This window comes from Oncorhynchus gorbuscha, linkage group LG23, assembly GCF_021184085.1.
Source record: "Oncorhynchus gorbuscha isolate QuinsamMale2020 ecotype Even-year linkage group LG23, OgorEven_v1.0, whole genome shotgun sequence".
Lineage (NCBI taxonomy): Eukaryota > Metazoa > Chordata > Actinopteri > Salmoniformes > Salmonidae > Oncorhynchus > Oncorhynchus gorbuscha.
The window spans coordinates 56,065,148-56,079,777 of NC_060195.1; the positions used below are offsets into that span (position 1 = coordinate 56,065,148).

General features: G+C 42.2%; 2 protein-coding genes across 10 annotated transcripts in view; one reads left to right on the forward strand and one right to left on the reverse strand.

The window, feature by feature from the left end:
* The window catches only part of LOC124010545 (protein Shroom2-like), a 22,912-nt gene extending 16,173 nt beyond the window's left edge, over positions 1-6,739 (reverse strand). For 3 of the 8 annotated variants that reach the window (XM_046323090.1, XM_046323089.1, XM_046323088.1), the window contains exons 1-2: positions 5,515-5,651; positions 3,923-4,071 (exon numbers count right to left, since the gene is read on the reverse strand). In XM_046323090.1, the coding sequence (XP_046179046.1) occupies positions 3,923-4,025 (103 nt within the window). In that variant the 5' untranslated portion in view covers positions 4,026-4,071; positions 5,515-5,651. Of the gene's footprint in view, positions 1-3,922; positions 4,072-5,514 lie in introns of all 8 variants that reach the window. The other 5 variants (XM_046323086.1, XM_046323085.1, XM_046323084.1 and 2 more) reach the window with 4 other exon arrangements.
* LOC124010548 (integral membrane protein 2B-like) overlaps positions 6,132-14,630 on the forward strand; it is a 9,207-nt gene continuing 708 nt past the window's right edge. Inside the window, exons 1-5 of one of the 2 annotated variants that reach the window (XM_046323115.1) lie at positions 6,132-6,415; positions 11,617-11,745; positions 12,774-12,974; positions 14,113-14,223; positions 14,345-14,495. In XM_046323115.1, the coding sequence (XP_046179071.1) occupies positions 6,413-6,415; positions 11,617-11,745; positions 12,774-12,974; positions 14,113-14,223; positions 14,345-14,495 (595 nt within the window). In that variant the 5' untranslated portion in view covers positions 6,132-6,412. Of the gene's footprint in view, positions 6,416-6,745; positions 7,186-11,616; positions 11,746-12,773; positions 12,975-14,112; positions 14,224-14,344; positions 14,496-14,630 lie in introns of those variants that run through there. The other variant, XM_046323114.1, reaches the window with a different exon arrangement.

Genomic DNA, 14,630 nt, shown 5'->3' on the forward strand with positions numbered 1-14,630 from the left:
CGTGGTCCCTTCTCTAATGGTGTGATGGGCTAGCTAGTGTATCACACGTCTGTGGCCGACTGAAAAACTAGGAGTCTCAAATGGCACTATAGCGCTTGAGATGTGTGCAAGTAACATAATTATTGTGCTTAAATTGATGTTTACCTTCAATTGCCAAGTCATCTCAGAAAACCTTGTCATTTGGCATTGAAAGGGTAACATTCCCGAGTAATGAATGAGTCATAATGAGGAAGTGTTTGACCTGTAGTGGGGCAGTCGGCGCTGAAAGTCAAAATGATTAAGGGTCTGTCAATGGGATTTAAAAGTGTAAGAAGCATAAGGGAAACAGAGCCGATGGGTGTCTCTGGACAGTCTGATGTCTGATGATGACAGAGAGCCGAGGTAAAGTGGGCTAAAGGTCCTCCATGTTTCGAAACTTGGCATATCTCGCTCTCTGCCCCTACTCCCCAGATACTCCTCTGTGCCACTTAAGAGTTATTATCTAACCTGAAATAACAGCTGTGACACACAGAGAGAAGTCTGGACAATGGGTCCATTGTCTTCCTCAGCCAATGAGCAGAGAGGCCCAGTCAGTCTCTACAGGACATGCAGCCCCCCTGCCTAAGTCATGACATGGGCAGTATATTTCTGCTGTATACAACCTAGTTGGATTCCAAATGGCACCCTATTCCATATACAGTGCACTACTTTTGACCAGAGCCCTATAGGCCCTCGTGAAATGTATTGCACTATAGAATAGGCTACCATTTGGGACACAACCCTAGACAGACAGCCAGAGGAGCATGAGAAAAACCACAACACTGGGGCTAAGTCTGGCTTTTCTAGTGTAAATATACACTCCAAGGCACTAGATATTAGTGTTGCACTGTATACCAAAAGTTCTGTACTTTTTCGACATTAGAGCATGAAAAACGGTTTGGTACTAGAATTTTGTATTTTCTGTACTTCTGTCAAATGTGTCACGGATCAAGTCTGTCTATCCGCGCTGCCAAAACGAACGAGTGTGCTCGCATACTCCCTTAAGTACTGTTTGTCCATTTTGAGACGGCGTAGCCAGCAATATATTCAATTAATCTAACTCAAGAAATCTGTCTTTAATTTGATGCCCCCCCCAAAAAGAGCTTAGTCGCGCAATTTTAAATCTAAGTATTTTTATGTGAAAAAATGTGCATGAAAACGACTCATCTCTCATTGAATAACAACAAAGACAATTGAAGAATCACTACAGTTGACCAAACGCCAACGAATGGGCGTAGACTTCAGCTCTGAACTTCGGCTTGCCTCCAGAAAAAAATGTGGTGTGCTTGAACAGCCTAAAAAATGACTTGCTGAAGTCCAAAACGACACAAAATGTCGTCATAATATAAACACGAACTCTACCGAATGTTTCCGCATGCGGACGCCTTTATAGCGCGAGCACACCGTGTCTGCTCCACAACCTGCACTGGGAGTCCTGGACTGTTAACTTCTATGCAGCATGAGTGGGGAGCTAACACACTTGAATAATGTGACACTGAATGTAAAAATGTTGAAACTGTTCATGAAACAATCTCCGTACAGGCTACAACACTTTACTATGCAGGAAGATACCAGTAGCTTCCAGCTTTGTAGGCTAACTTCCCTTTCTAGCTTACAGCTGAAGCTAACGTCAATTCACTACTCTCTGGTACTTTGCTTGAGAAACCATAATGAAAAATATGCTTATTTCAAAGCAGATTGCCACCAAAACTTGACTCATTCGCTTAAATCAATATCTATTCCAAAAACGATCTATTCTGCTTATTGACTGTGTGTGAGAGAATAGATCTCTGACGGCCACTCCACCAGTGTTGCCAACACATTTTCAGGGTAAATTGCTTGAGGCAGGTTGATTTGTTGCTAAATGACGTGATGTCATTGCGTGATAACGTGAAATTGCGTCATTACGTAGAATACACAATAATGTTACTCAAATTGCCATCTCTGAACACATTTATGAAGATTTTACACTATTGTGGAGAGATGTACTGTTTGGATTATTTACATACAATAGAAATAAGCGGAATCATTTTTATGTAATTAATTTCATTATTCTTTTGGCCAAATTTCATATACACAAATGTAAATTTACAAACAGAAAACCACATTTTCGTACCCTACAAAAAGAAATTGAACTGTATTTTAAGACAGTTAAATGCTCTACTAACAAAAAAGCTGTTAGAATTGTAAGTATATGCATGTCCCTTAAGGTCCTTGTGTAATTGTAATGTGATATTGTACCCCCTAGCTCGATAGTCCATTGTTTGTAATCTATGTATGCTTGTGTTCCCTCATGTGCTTTATGTATTGATTTGTTAATAAAATTTAAAAAATTACAAATAAATAAAAAAAAATAAAATAAAAAATAATCAATATTTTAAAATAAAACAGCACTTTCCCTATTGGGCAGTCTTCAATGTTCTCTACACTGGCTTTCTCTCACTGTTGTGTGAATGGGTTAGTTTGCTCACATAATATAAGCCATGTACTGCATCCTTTCCTGTTGGGTAGATATCTGTAAAAAAAAAAAAAAAAAAAAAAAATCACACTGCTTTACTAAGCATAGTAGATATCATGGATAAAAGAGTGTAAAAAAAAAGTTTAAAAAAATAAAGACAGAAGTTAGCACCTAGTCCTAGTGTTACCATAACAAGCTGTGGCCTTGCCCTTTGTGGTTAAGTAATGATCAGTTAGCATTCCACTCTTCCAGTTCAAACTAAGGTATACTGTACTTTATGACCAAGCAATATTCTTTAAATGACATGTCTAGTATAATGACAGTCCTGTATATGCATGTCAGTGGTTAGAGTTGCACCAATATATAGTCCCTGTGACCATACACATTATCTTCACACATACAGTACCAGTCAAAAGTTCATTTGGACTTAGTGGGACTCACTAAAAATCATTTGTTTTTCCAACAGGACAATGGCCAAAAAACCACACCTCCAGGCTGTTTGACCAAGAAGGATAGTGATGGAGTGCTGTATCAGCTCCACAATCACCCAACCTCAACCCAAATGAGATGGGTTGGGATGAGTTGAACCGCAGAGTGAAGGAAAAGCAGCCAACAAGGAACTCCTTGAAGACTGTTAGAAAAGCATTCCTCATCAACCTGGTTGAGTGTGCCAAGCTGTCATCAAGGCAAAGCTTGGCTACTTTGAAGAATCTCAAATATAAAATATATTTAGATTTGTTTAACACTTTTTTGGTTACTACATTATTCCATGTGTGTTGTCATAGTGTTGGTGTCTTCACTATTATTCTACAATGTAGAAAATAGCAAAAATAAAGGAAAATCCTGGAATGAGTAGGAGTGTCTAAATGTTTGACTGGTACTGTACATAAAATATAGTTAACAAACCCCAACAAAGGTCAATGTGTGACTGCATCTTGTCCGCAACACCAATTACAACTGCTTTATGTATCATCCCAGCAGGTCAAAGTGTGTTGAAATGATACATCCCCCAGCTGGTTCTGAAATGCCCTTTCTGAATGCACCGACTACAGTACACAGGACTCCTCGTTTCCAAGATAGTGTCTTTGTGGGTTAAGGTTAGCTTGTTTGACACTTTGCAGACACATGAGTCCAGAGTGAAAGTAATTTGTACAAAAAACCACTCTTCCTGATATGCCCAACTTGTGTGTGCTGAATTTAGTATTGGTGTGTCAGTTTAAGATAAAACAATACATTAATGCATATCCGTAAGTGGGATGTATATACTGTTTTAAACACAGGGCACTTCTCAGCACAATGGGAGAGATGGTACCCAGCAATCACTCTATGATAGTGCCCATTGAGACATCTTGTATTGTACTCTTATTCAATGTCTGTCATATTCAATTCAATAGAAATGTATTGTGCCTAGGTGTAAGGGCAATTTAGTTGCAGCTCATAGCCTACCTTCGGACAACCAGGGCAAGGGTCTTGTGGGAGCTCTTGACCAGACAGACGGCCTCCTGCCTGGATCCACTGATGGGAACTGTGTTGATGTTGACGATCTCATCTCCCACCTGCAGGCTGACTGTCGCCGCCTTGCTGCCCTCCTCCACCTGAATCACACAACAGGAATGTTTAATTAAAGGTGTTTATAAGTAGTTTATTCATCCTTAATAAAACAGTTATAACATACTGGGGCAAATATTGAGATTTTGTGACTGGTAACATTTCTGAAGTGAATATAAGTGAGTATAAGAAAACAATTGCACACAGATAGTGTTGGCAGGGGAAAAGGGGCACAGTCCAGGGATGCTGTCTGATAGTGACGTGGATAAAATAACATGTTAGACTTAATTTCTCATTAGTGAAGTATATTTTAATAACAGTTCACTTTCCATAGTTCAACGGTTTAGAAGAATATCACATTCCATCCACAGACTGTTGACAGGACCTTCTCTTCAACCCTGCCATGCTGGCATTGAGTCAACTTCATTAAAAATGGTCCCATCATATCCACCCTTCCAAATCCCCTCTATCCAGCCCCGTCAACATTCAGAGGGGGACTAGTCTACTACTGACAAGCAAATGGAGCAAGTTACAAAGTACTGTGAGATGTCATATTTTTGTAAATTCTATAAATCTAAAATGAACAAGATGGATTGTTATTTTCTATAGCTTCTGAATGTGACAAACAGCTGGAGAACACAAGCAATATGGAGTAAACCCAATCCCTGTAAGAGATGGTGGCCAGTGACCATGGATCTGTGCTCAGTCCATTGTGCCCAGCCTGCACTGGAAGAATTATACTGTGGCAACCTGAGAGCTCTGATAAAAAATTTAACCATAAGCAACTTGAGAACGGTTGGAGCAGACTTGTTGCACATTCCATCACTTATTCTCTACAGATACAGGAGTACAGGAGAGGAGAGGGGAGGAGAATGGAAACTGATAAACAAACTGTTTCCTCATTCCGTTGGAGAGCATTACTGACTGAGCCAATCCTGGTCTGCCAAACAAACCTTATCTTCACTTCTGCATTCCCCACTGGTTCCTGGCACTGCTGTGATGAGTATGGAAGACAGCCGCAGCCCACCCACCCAAACACGCATAGAACAAAACTAGCGGTGGCTAGAGGAGATGTGCTCAAGACATTGACCAGGGCAGAAGTTTAAAGGTGAAAATGTGCAACATAGCACAGGCATAAAAGGTGTGGGGACAGCCCCAACTATTTATGGACTGAGAAAACATGTCAGTGTTTGATGAAACACACACAGTTAACCAAACAGGAAACGACAGTGATGTTCCAGTGTTTAATCTCCACACAGCCTTATTTTCATATCAGGGGAAACAGGAAAGGTAAAACCCATCTGTGACAGTGGAGAAATAAATATATTTATATTGTTTTTATTTGCATGATTGATCTATGGTACTTGTTATTGTTGTTAATTTGCACATTGCTGTTAATTTGCACGTTGTTAACTAGTGTGGCTGAAGTTAAGTCAATATGGTTCTCTGTATTTGTCATCATCATAGATAGATAGGATAGATAGATATACCTTGGTTATGAGCAGTGGTTCTCGGTGCTCCAGGCCCCCTCTCAGAGTGAACCCCCAAGGGGCCCCACCAAACAGCATGACATCCACAAATCTATATTCAACATCATCCTTATTCCTGTCCCCGACAGCCGTGAATATGTCCGCGTCTAGGAAGGCTTTGACTTCTCTGGCTGACGTCCTTAACTCGCTTCTGTAGTCGACGACGTCCATGGTGTTGAAGAGGGATGGGAATTCTGACAATCAGAAGTTCCCGACCAGCCCCCGTTTTATTTCACAAGAGAAAGATCAACTAACTTAGTCACTATAATTTGCTGTCATATGTGAACACCTGCCATACTCGACAATGCGTTTAGCTGATGAATAACAACAACGCTCAGTTTGTACAGTTGTAGTTTATCCTGGTTAAGACAGTGAATCGATATAAACTGTCCTCTTTCTTTCCTTATGTTTTCCATCACAGACATATTTTCCCCGTCACTCATACTAACCAACGGTGACGAAATAACATAGACCTACCCTCCTCTCCAATTGTGCCTATTCAACAGGCATAATTTGATGCATCACGCGTCGTTTTCAACCAGCTGGCTTCTCTTTAAGCAAACAACAACCCAAAGTTTTGACACGTCTGAAAAAAACATGGTTAATGTTTTAGAAAGAAAGAAAAATATTAAATCAAATAATTTAGGCAAGCCTACTCGAGGAGAACAAGAAAATAAGACGGAGTTCGGTGAAAACCCAGTGTTGAAGGTCTGCACGGGACAGGCACCTGCGACGAGACACCTGCGCAGACAGAAATAGTAATGGCGTATTTTTGTATGCACTATAATCCGCCATGGTTCGTTCGATAAACGCCTATGGAGAAAATGAATGTTTTTTGGATTAACTCCGAAAATAAACTATGGTAAATACGGGCTTCGAACATTTTATTCTATGAGATAATCTTCCTCAGCTAATGTCACTTTTGAGTTTTTACGAATTTATGTCATTAAAAAAACAAACACTAAGGCTTCATAATTCGCTAAAGTAATGTTAACTGACGGATACTATATCAAAGAACAAAACGTATAAACTCTCCTAAATTTGTGTTAACCTCAGACCTTATTTTTGGCGTTTGTCCCAAAACGGTATTATTTTGCCATTCAGTTTTCCCATAGGGATGGCTGAACGAAGCAGATGTAACTAATTTCCGGGTTTTAGGACCACAAGCTGGCGAGCAGAGGCGCGCGCTCTGGTCTAGCCGCGCGTGCTCGATCGTCAGACTAACATTATTAATGATTTCGATCTCTTTTGAGTTTCTCATGTGCAACATTTAATCAACACATTTTATTCCATACGATAAATGCCTATCTACCATTAAATATATTTGAGATTGTACTGCCCCCCAGTGGGGAGAAAAAAAACGTTCAAGAAAGTTTGTAAAATCGTATAGGTTCTTGAATGCAGCCAAACGCCTGCAATCACTCATGTGACCCGTTCGGGATGTTTTGTGTTTTTTTAAAGCAACGTCATTGTAATCAGAGGCCGCACGAAGACATTCCTGCAGAAGGTGATTTCGTCGCTTGGTCTAACATTTAGATTTTTAAAATGGTGAAAGTAACATTTAACTCGTCCTTTGGACAAAGGGATTTGAAGAAAGCATGCAATGCCGAAGCGCTTATTCCGGAGGAGAGGGTGAGTTGAGCTAAACCAATGTGGTTAATATTTGTTGCAACAAACGTGGAAGACGCAACTGTAACCGTTCAAACAACGTATAACCATAACTGAAACAAAGTAACGTCGATTAGAAACATGTCTAGACTCTTGATAATTCAACCCATGACACGGGCGATGTCGGAAAATGGCTGCTACACAAATCATTTTCGGCAGACTGAGTGTTGTTCGTAGTTCCTGGCCTGGGCAGGACCGTGTTTGCTTTTCGATTCGGTGTTGATTTAGTAGAGGCCTGGAGGCTTGATCCTTTCCTATTCATTCGAACAGTTCTTCCTGTTTTGGTTATGAAGAGTAAAATGTAAATGCATTTATGTAGACGCCATAGACAGTCGTGATCTGAATTGACCAAATTAAGTGTATTCATGTCTTAAGTTAGGTGTGTTGTCTTTCCTCCTGACAAAATGCATGCTGTGTACAGACGTTTTTGTTAACCTATCAATTGTTGCTGTATCAGCAATAAGAAGCCTGTGAGTCCAAACTCACCCCAAGCGCATGGATTCATGTTTACGGTTGGCGCAGGGTATTGCCCATAATAAAGGCACTAGAGGTCGACCATTATGATTTTTCGATGCAGATACCGATTATTGGAGGACCAAAAAATGCCGATATCGATTTAATCGGCCTATTTATTTATTTGTAATAATGACGATTACAACAATACTGAATTAACACTTATTTTAACTTAATATAATACATCAATAAAAATCCATTTAGCCTCAAATAAATAATGAAACATGTTCAATTTGGTTTAAATAATGCAAAAACAAAGTGTTGGAGAAGTGCAGTGCAATATGTGCTATGTAAGAAAGCTAAGGTTTAAGTTACTTGCTCAGAACATATGAAAGCTGGTGGTTCCTTTTCACTTGAGACTTCAATATTCCAAGGTAAGCGGTTGTAGTTAGTATTTGTAGGACTATTTTTCTCTCTAGCAATGGTATTTCATATACCTTTGAATATTGGATGTTCTTATAGGCACTTTAGTATTGCCAGTGTAACAGTATAGCATCCGTCCCCTCTCATCGCCCCTACCTGGGCTCGAACCAGGAACACATCGACAACAGCCACACTCGAAGCAGCGTTATCCATCGCTCCACAAAAGCCAAGGGGAATAACTACTCCAAGTCTCAGAGCGAGTGATGTTTGAAATGCTATTAGCGCTCACCCCGCTAACTAGCTAGCCATTTCACATTTATTACACCAGCCATTAGGCTGATAGGCTTGAAGTCATAAACAGCGCTGTGCTTGAGGATAGCTGCTGGCAAAACGCATGAAAGTGCTGTTTGAATGAATGTTTACGAGCCTGCCGCTGCCTACCATCGCTCAGTCAGACTGCTCTATCAAATCATAGACTTAATTATAGCATAATAACACACAGAAATACGCGCCTTTGGTCATTAATATGGTCAAATCCGTAAACTATAATTTCGAAAACAAAACGTTTATTCTTTCAGTGAAATACGGAACCGTTCCATATTTTATCTAACAGGTGGCATCCCTATGTCTAAATATTATTGTTACATTGTACAACCTTCAATGTTACAATCTGGGGAGAAGGGTCTTGATCAGGGAGGTGATCAAGAACCTGATGGTCACTTACAGAACTCCAGTTCCTCTGTGGAGATGGTTGTCCTTGATGAAAACCTGCTCCAGAGTGCTCAGGACCTCAGACTGGGGAGAAGGTTCAGCAGTAATAGCACATCTTCCACTCTGATCCTCAACACGTGGGCCCCTCCTGTACTCCCTGTTCACTCATGACTGCACGGCCAGGCATGACTCCAACACCATTAAGTTTGCTAATGACACAACCGTGGTAGGCCTGATCACCGACAACGATGAGACCTGTCACTGTGGTGCAAGGACAACAACTTCTCCCTTAACGTGATCAAGACAAAGGAGATGATTGGACTACAGGAAAAGGAGGACCGAGCACGCCCCCCTTCTCATCGGTGGGGCTGTAGTAGAGCAGGTTGAGAGCTTCAAGTTCCTTGATGCCCACATCACCAAAGTAACATGGTCCAAGCACACACAGACAGTCGTGAAGAGGGCACGACAAAACCTATTCCCCCTCAGGAGACTGAAAAGATTTGGCATGGGTCCTCAGATCCTCAAAATGTTTTACAGAGCATCCTGACGGGTTGCATCACTCCCTGGTATGGCAACTGGTTGGCCTCCGACCGCGAGACACTACAGAGGGTAGTGTGTACGGCCCAGACTAGTCATAGACTGTTCTCTCTGCTACCACACAGCATGCGGTACCGGAACGCCAAGTCTAGGTCCAAGAAGCATCTAAACAGCTTCTACCCCCAAGCCATAAGACTCTGCAACAGTAAATTAAATGGCTACCCACCATTTGCGTTGTCGTTGCCCCCCCATTGTTATTTACTGCTGATCTTAAATGATTTGTTCTTATTATCTCAATTTGTTAGGGACTTTTAAAACTGCATTGTTCGTTAAGGACTTGTAAGTAAACATTTCACTGTAAGGTCTACTATACCTGTTGTATTCGGCACATGTGACAAATACTTTTGATTTGAAGATTGACCTTCCAACAGGACAATGGCCCTAAGCACATAGCCAAGACAATGCACGAGTGGCTTTGGAACAAGTCTCTGAATGTCCTTGAGTGGCCCAGCCGGAGCCCGGGCTTGAACCCGATCGAACATCTCTAGAGAGACCTAAAAATAGCTGTGCAGTGCCATTCCCCTTCCAACCTGACAGAGCTTGAGAAGATCTGCAGAGAAGAATGGGAGAAACTCTCCAAATACATGTGTGCCAAGCTAGTAGCATCATACCCAAGAAGACTCAAGGCTGTAATCACTGCTTTGTCATTGTGGGATATTGTGTGTAGATTGATGAGGGAAAACAACTATTTAATCCATTTTAGAATACAGCTGTAAAGTAACAAAATGTGGAAAAATTGAAGTGGTCTGACTACTTTCCAAATGCAAAGTATCTGGGTGGATACATGGTTCCATTGGAAATAGAATGCAGTTTAGATTACAAGTCGATAGAGAATCTGAGTGAGTTGAGGAATAATAGCAGAGGAATGCAGCAGCCAGGGACAGACCTGGGGAGAAAATGCCCCTGCATAGAAAGACCTGGCCATCATGTCTGTTTCACCTGTAGGGGAGCAGTTTGGACAGTCAGACGGGTGAGATTAAATGCTAATATCCTGGATAAGGTGTCAGACTAGTGAAGGTCTGTGACATGACCAGACAGCATGGTCCACAGAGACCATCCACGAGCCACCTCCTTCTTCCTGACCTGTAGCCATGTTAATAAGCTAACCTGAAGTGAGGAGTGAGACAAGCATGTCCATCATTCAATAGCCCGAGGATCTGTTGCAAATGTTGGATTAATGAAAATATGCACCTTGGTTTATCTCAAGCACGTCTCTGTATCGACACTGGACTAATGGGGAGGAAAAACAATATGTTCTTCCACTAAAGTACGAGCATGGGGATCTCTTAGATCTGTTTCCTCATCTGATCTCCAGGGAGAGCTAGAGCTGTTGACATCCACTCTTTTGTTTCAATACGAACCCCACCCCAACTCTGCATAAACAACTTCGGCAAGTTCAGGAAAAGGGCCTGCCGCCAAATTACAACATGTGCCCCTGGGCTCCGTAATATTAAAGTGAGGGAGCAAAAACGACAGAGATGGTGGAGAGGCCTAAAATATAAGGCAGTAAATGAGTAATGGTTAGAAATAATGTCTTGAAGAAGTCTATGATGGAAAGGAGGTGTGAGGTCACAGAGAAGCGAGGGAGGGTTGGTGAGAAAGGGAGGTTTAGCTGTGTGTTTTGAAGGGTACGTTACATAAGCACCCCTCTCACTAGCACCCCTCTCACTAGCACCCCTTTCACTAGCACCCCTTTCACTAGCACCCCTCTCACTAGCACCCCTCTCACTAGCACCCCTCTCACTAGCACCCCTCTCACTACTACCATACTCCAACTGATATCCACAGAACACACCACAGCTGTATTGTGCTTGCATAGTAGTCACACTATTTGAATCAAACACCGTTTGGCTATGTTGTGTTGGAGCGATTTTTATTTGAACAACAAAGAGGAGGATGTATAGAGGTCAGTTTTCTTAATGCTAGCCATGATTCGTCTGGGCTGACATCCTACTGTTCATTGAGAAAGGTTGATGGGTTGAACCTATGTAATGGAACACAGGCAGACATGCGGGTATTGCGAGAGGCTGTCTGTAGGCTCTACTCTGTATGTTATAGAGGACCACAATGGCAAGAAGTCTTGACTTTTTTGTTTTATGTATCCTCTGCCATTTTAATATAGGCCTATGTACTTTATCTGTTGCCTGGTGTAATGTATTTTAAGTGATCAAATCAAATGTGCATGCACTATATTTGTCTTCTTACACTCAGGACCTGGAGGATGGCATGCGAGTGCGTCGGCAGTCCAAGGTGTGCTGCTGGTACAGGTGCCTGGGCCTGGCTCTCATGCTGTCAGGTGTGGTGGTGGGAGGGGCCTACCTTTACAAGACCTACATACTGGTGAGGGACTGTTGGTTAGACCCCTATAATGCCATAGGCTCATCTATATACCGAACAAAAATATAAACGCAACCATTTCAATGGTTTTACTGAGTTACAGTTCATATCGGGAAATCAGTCAATTTAAATATTCATTAGGCCCTAATCTATGGATCTCACATGATTGGGCAGGGGCGCAGCCATGGGTGGGGCCAGCCAATCAGAATGAGTTTTCCCCCACAAGGGCTTTACTACGGACAGAAATACTCCTCAGTTTCACCAACTGTCGGGGTGGCTGGTCTCAGACGATCCCGCAGGTGAAGAAGCCAGATGTGGAGGTCCTGGGCAGGCGTGGTTACGCGTGGTCTGCGGTTTTCATACCAATTAGACGTACTGCCAAATTCTCTTAAACGATGTTGGAAGCAGCTTGTGGTATAGAAATGAACATTCAATTCTCTGGCAATAGCTGTAGTGGACATTCTTGCAGTCAACATGCCAATTGTACTCTCCCTCAACTTGAGACATCTGTGGCACTGTGTTGTGACAAAACTGTACATTTTAGAGTGGCCTTTTATTGTCCCCAGCACATGCGTAATGATAATGCTGTTTAATCAGCTTCTGAATATGCCAGACCTGTCAGGTGGATGGATTATCTTGGCAAAGGATTAATGCTAACAGGGATGTAAACAAATTTGTGCACACGATTTGAGAGAAATAAGCTTTTTGTGTTTATGGAACATTTCTGGGATCTTTTATTTCAGCTCATTAAATGTGCGACCAACACTTAACATATTGCGTTTTTATATTTTTGTCCAGTGTAGTTCAAGATGCCTTTCCTTGGTTAGAGGACACATTTGCATATGCTGTGGGCTGGTTTCTCAGACACAGATTAAGTCTGCCTAGTCTTGGACTTTTGAATCAGCCCCTAATCGGGAGATATTTCCGGGAAACCAACCCAGTGTGCTAGCTATCTACAGTGTTGGTAAGGTAGAGAGAGTCAGGGTGAGAGACAAGTCCTCACTGTTGTCGTCTTCCCATGACTTCCTCAGGAGCGCAAGGTGTATTGGTGCGGGGTGGATTACCTTGAGCAGGACTACATGGTTCAGGATGAGGACGAGGTGGTCTTGCCCTCTGCGCTGAGACACATCCAGGAGAGCATCCGTGTGCTGGAGGAGGTGGAGCTAATCAACGTGCCTGTGCCCGAGTTCTCAGACAGCGACCCGGCCGACATCGTCCATGACTTCAAAAGCGTGAGAAGAGAACACTACACACACACACACACACACACACACACACACACACACACACACACACACACACACACACACACACACACACACAAAACCAGGTTTCCATTCAACCTTTTTTATGCGACTGAAGTGCGTGTCGGATAGAGTCACGACAGGCCGAAACTGAACATTTGTCGGTCAACTTTCCAAATGTCGACAACCATAAATACACTAGACACGGTGAGCTCTTTTGTGTTAGTAAAATTAATTGTGAGAAAAGTCGGTGGAAACGCTTTTATGTGCAAATATTGATATAATAACCATCACATCGAAGTAAACTTGGGTCACTCGATGACATGCACCTCTCACTACGACTTGTTTGGGAACCATGCAGTTTATTAGGCTACAAATGAAATCCGTTTTGAAGAACTTCGGAGTGGTGAACGTGGAAGGTATTGACCACTGTGCACCTTTCCAATAAATATCCAGAGTCTTATTCTGGCGACATGCTCAGCAAATGCTTGGCTGCCGTTTTGACAAATCAAAAATCTTGCTCTTTTGTCCATAATCTTGTCGTGTAGGCTCATACTCCCATATGTATCTGAGCTGTTGGCTTGAGCGCATTTGGCAATACCAGAGTGGGCACACTGAAAATCTGATGGAAACCCATTTAACTTGTATGTTTTTATTTGGTTCATGGGAATTTAACTGCAAACGGTGTTAAGTCATCAGGCACAGCCTTTTATCCACAACAAGTCAATTTGATGAAATGCATCTCTGGTGGGGGAATGCGCATGTTGTTTTTATGTGGATTTTAGAAAATTCACATGAATCTGTTTAATTGGATGGAAACCTACACACACACACACAGTGGTGTGAATTGTTGTTGAGAAATACTGCATATGTAACATCAGAGCTCGGTCTATCTAGCTGCTACCATGCATTTACGGCTCAAAGAGGAAAGTCCTTCCTCCAGCGTATTATCCGTCAAACTCCGATTTCTAGAAACCGGTAAGTGTTCAATTCAATACTGTGTTAATAAAACATGTGCTGAATTGAAGTTGAACGTAATCGTGTGTGTTGAGGTCTTGAGGTTTGCATGTAAAGTACCTCCGGGTGTTTTTGTAGCGTTGGATCGAATTCCTTTCCTCCTCCTCAGAGGCTGACAGCCTACCTGGACCTGAGCCTGAACAAGTGCTACGTCATCCCCCTCAACACCTCCATCGTCATGCCTCCCAAAGACTTGCTGGAGCTGCTCATCAACATCAAGGTACCTGTAACACACACACATACGACTGGAACGGTTTATGTATTTCAATCATTTAAAAAAATCTATCAAATGTTGAAGGGAATAATGTTAATTAAGTGTGTGAGTTGCCCCCTCCCCCTAGGCTGGTACCTACCTTCCCCAGTCATACCTGGTCCATGAGCAGATGATGGTGACTGAGCGTCTGGAGAACGTTGACCAGCTGGGATACTTCATCTACAGCCTCTGCAAGGGCAGAGACACCTACAAGCTGGAACGCAGAGAGACCATACTGGGTTAGTACTGCTGACACACACACTTTTATAGATGTACCCCAAATAGTCACGTATTAACCATTTTGTGAAATTCCTTCGGCCCCTTGGTGGACCTGAAAACACACAGCATTATACTCTGGCCAATGAACAGTTGCC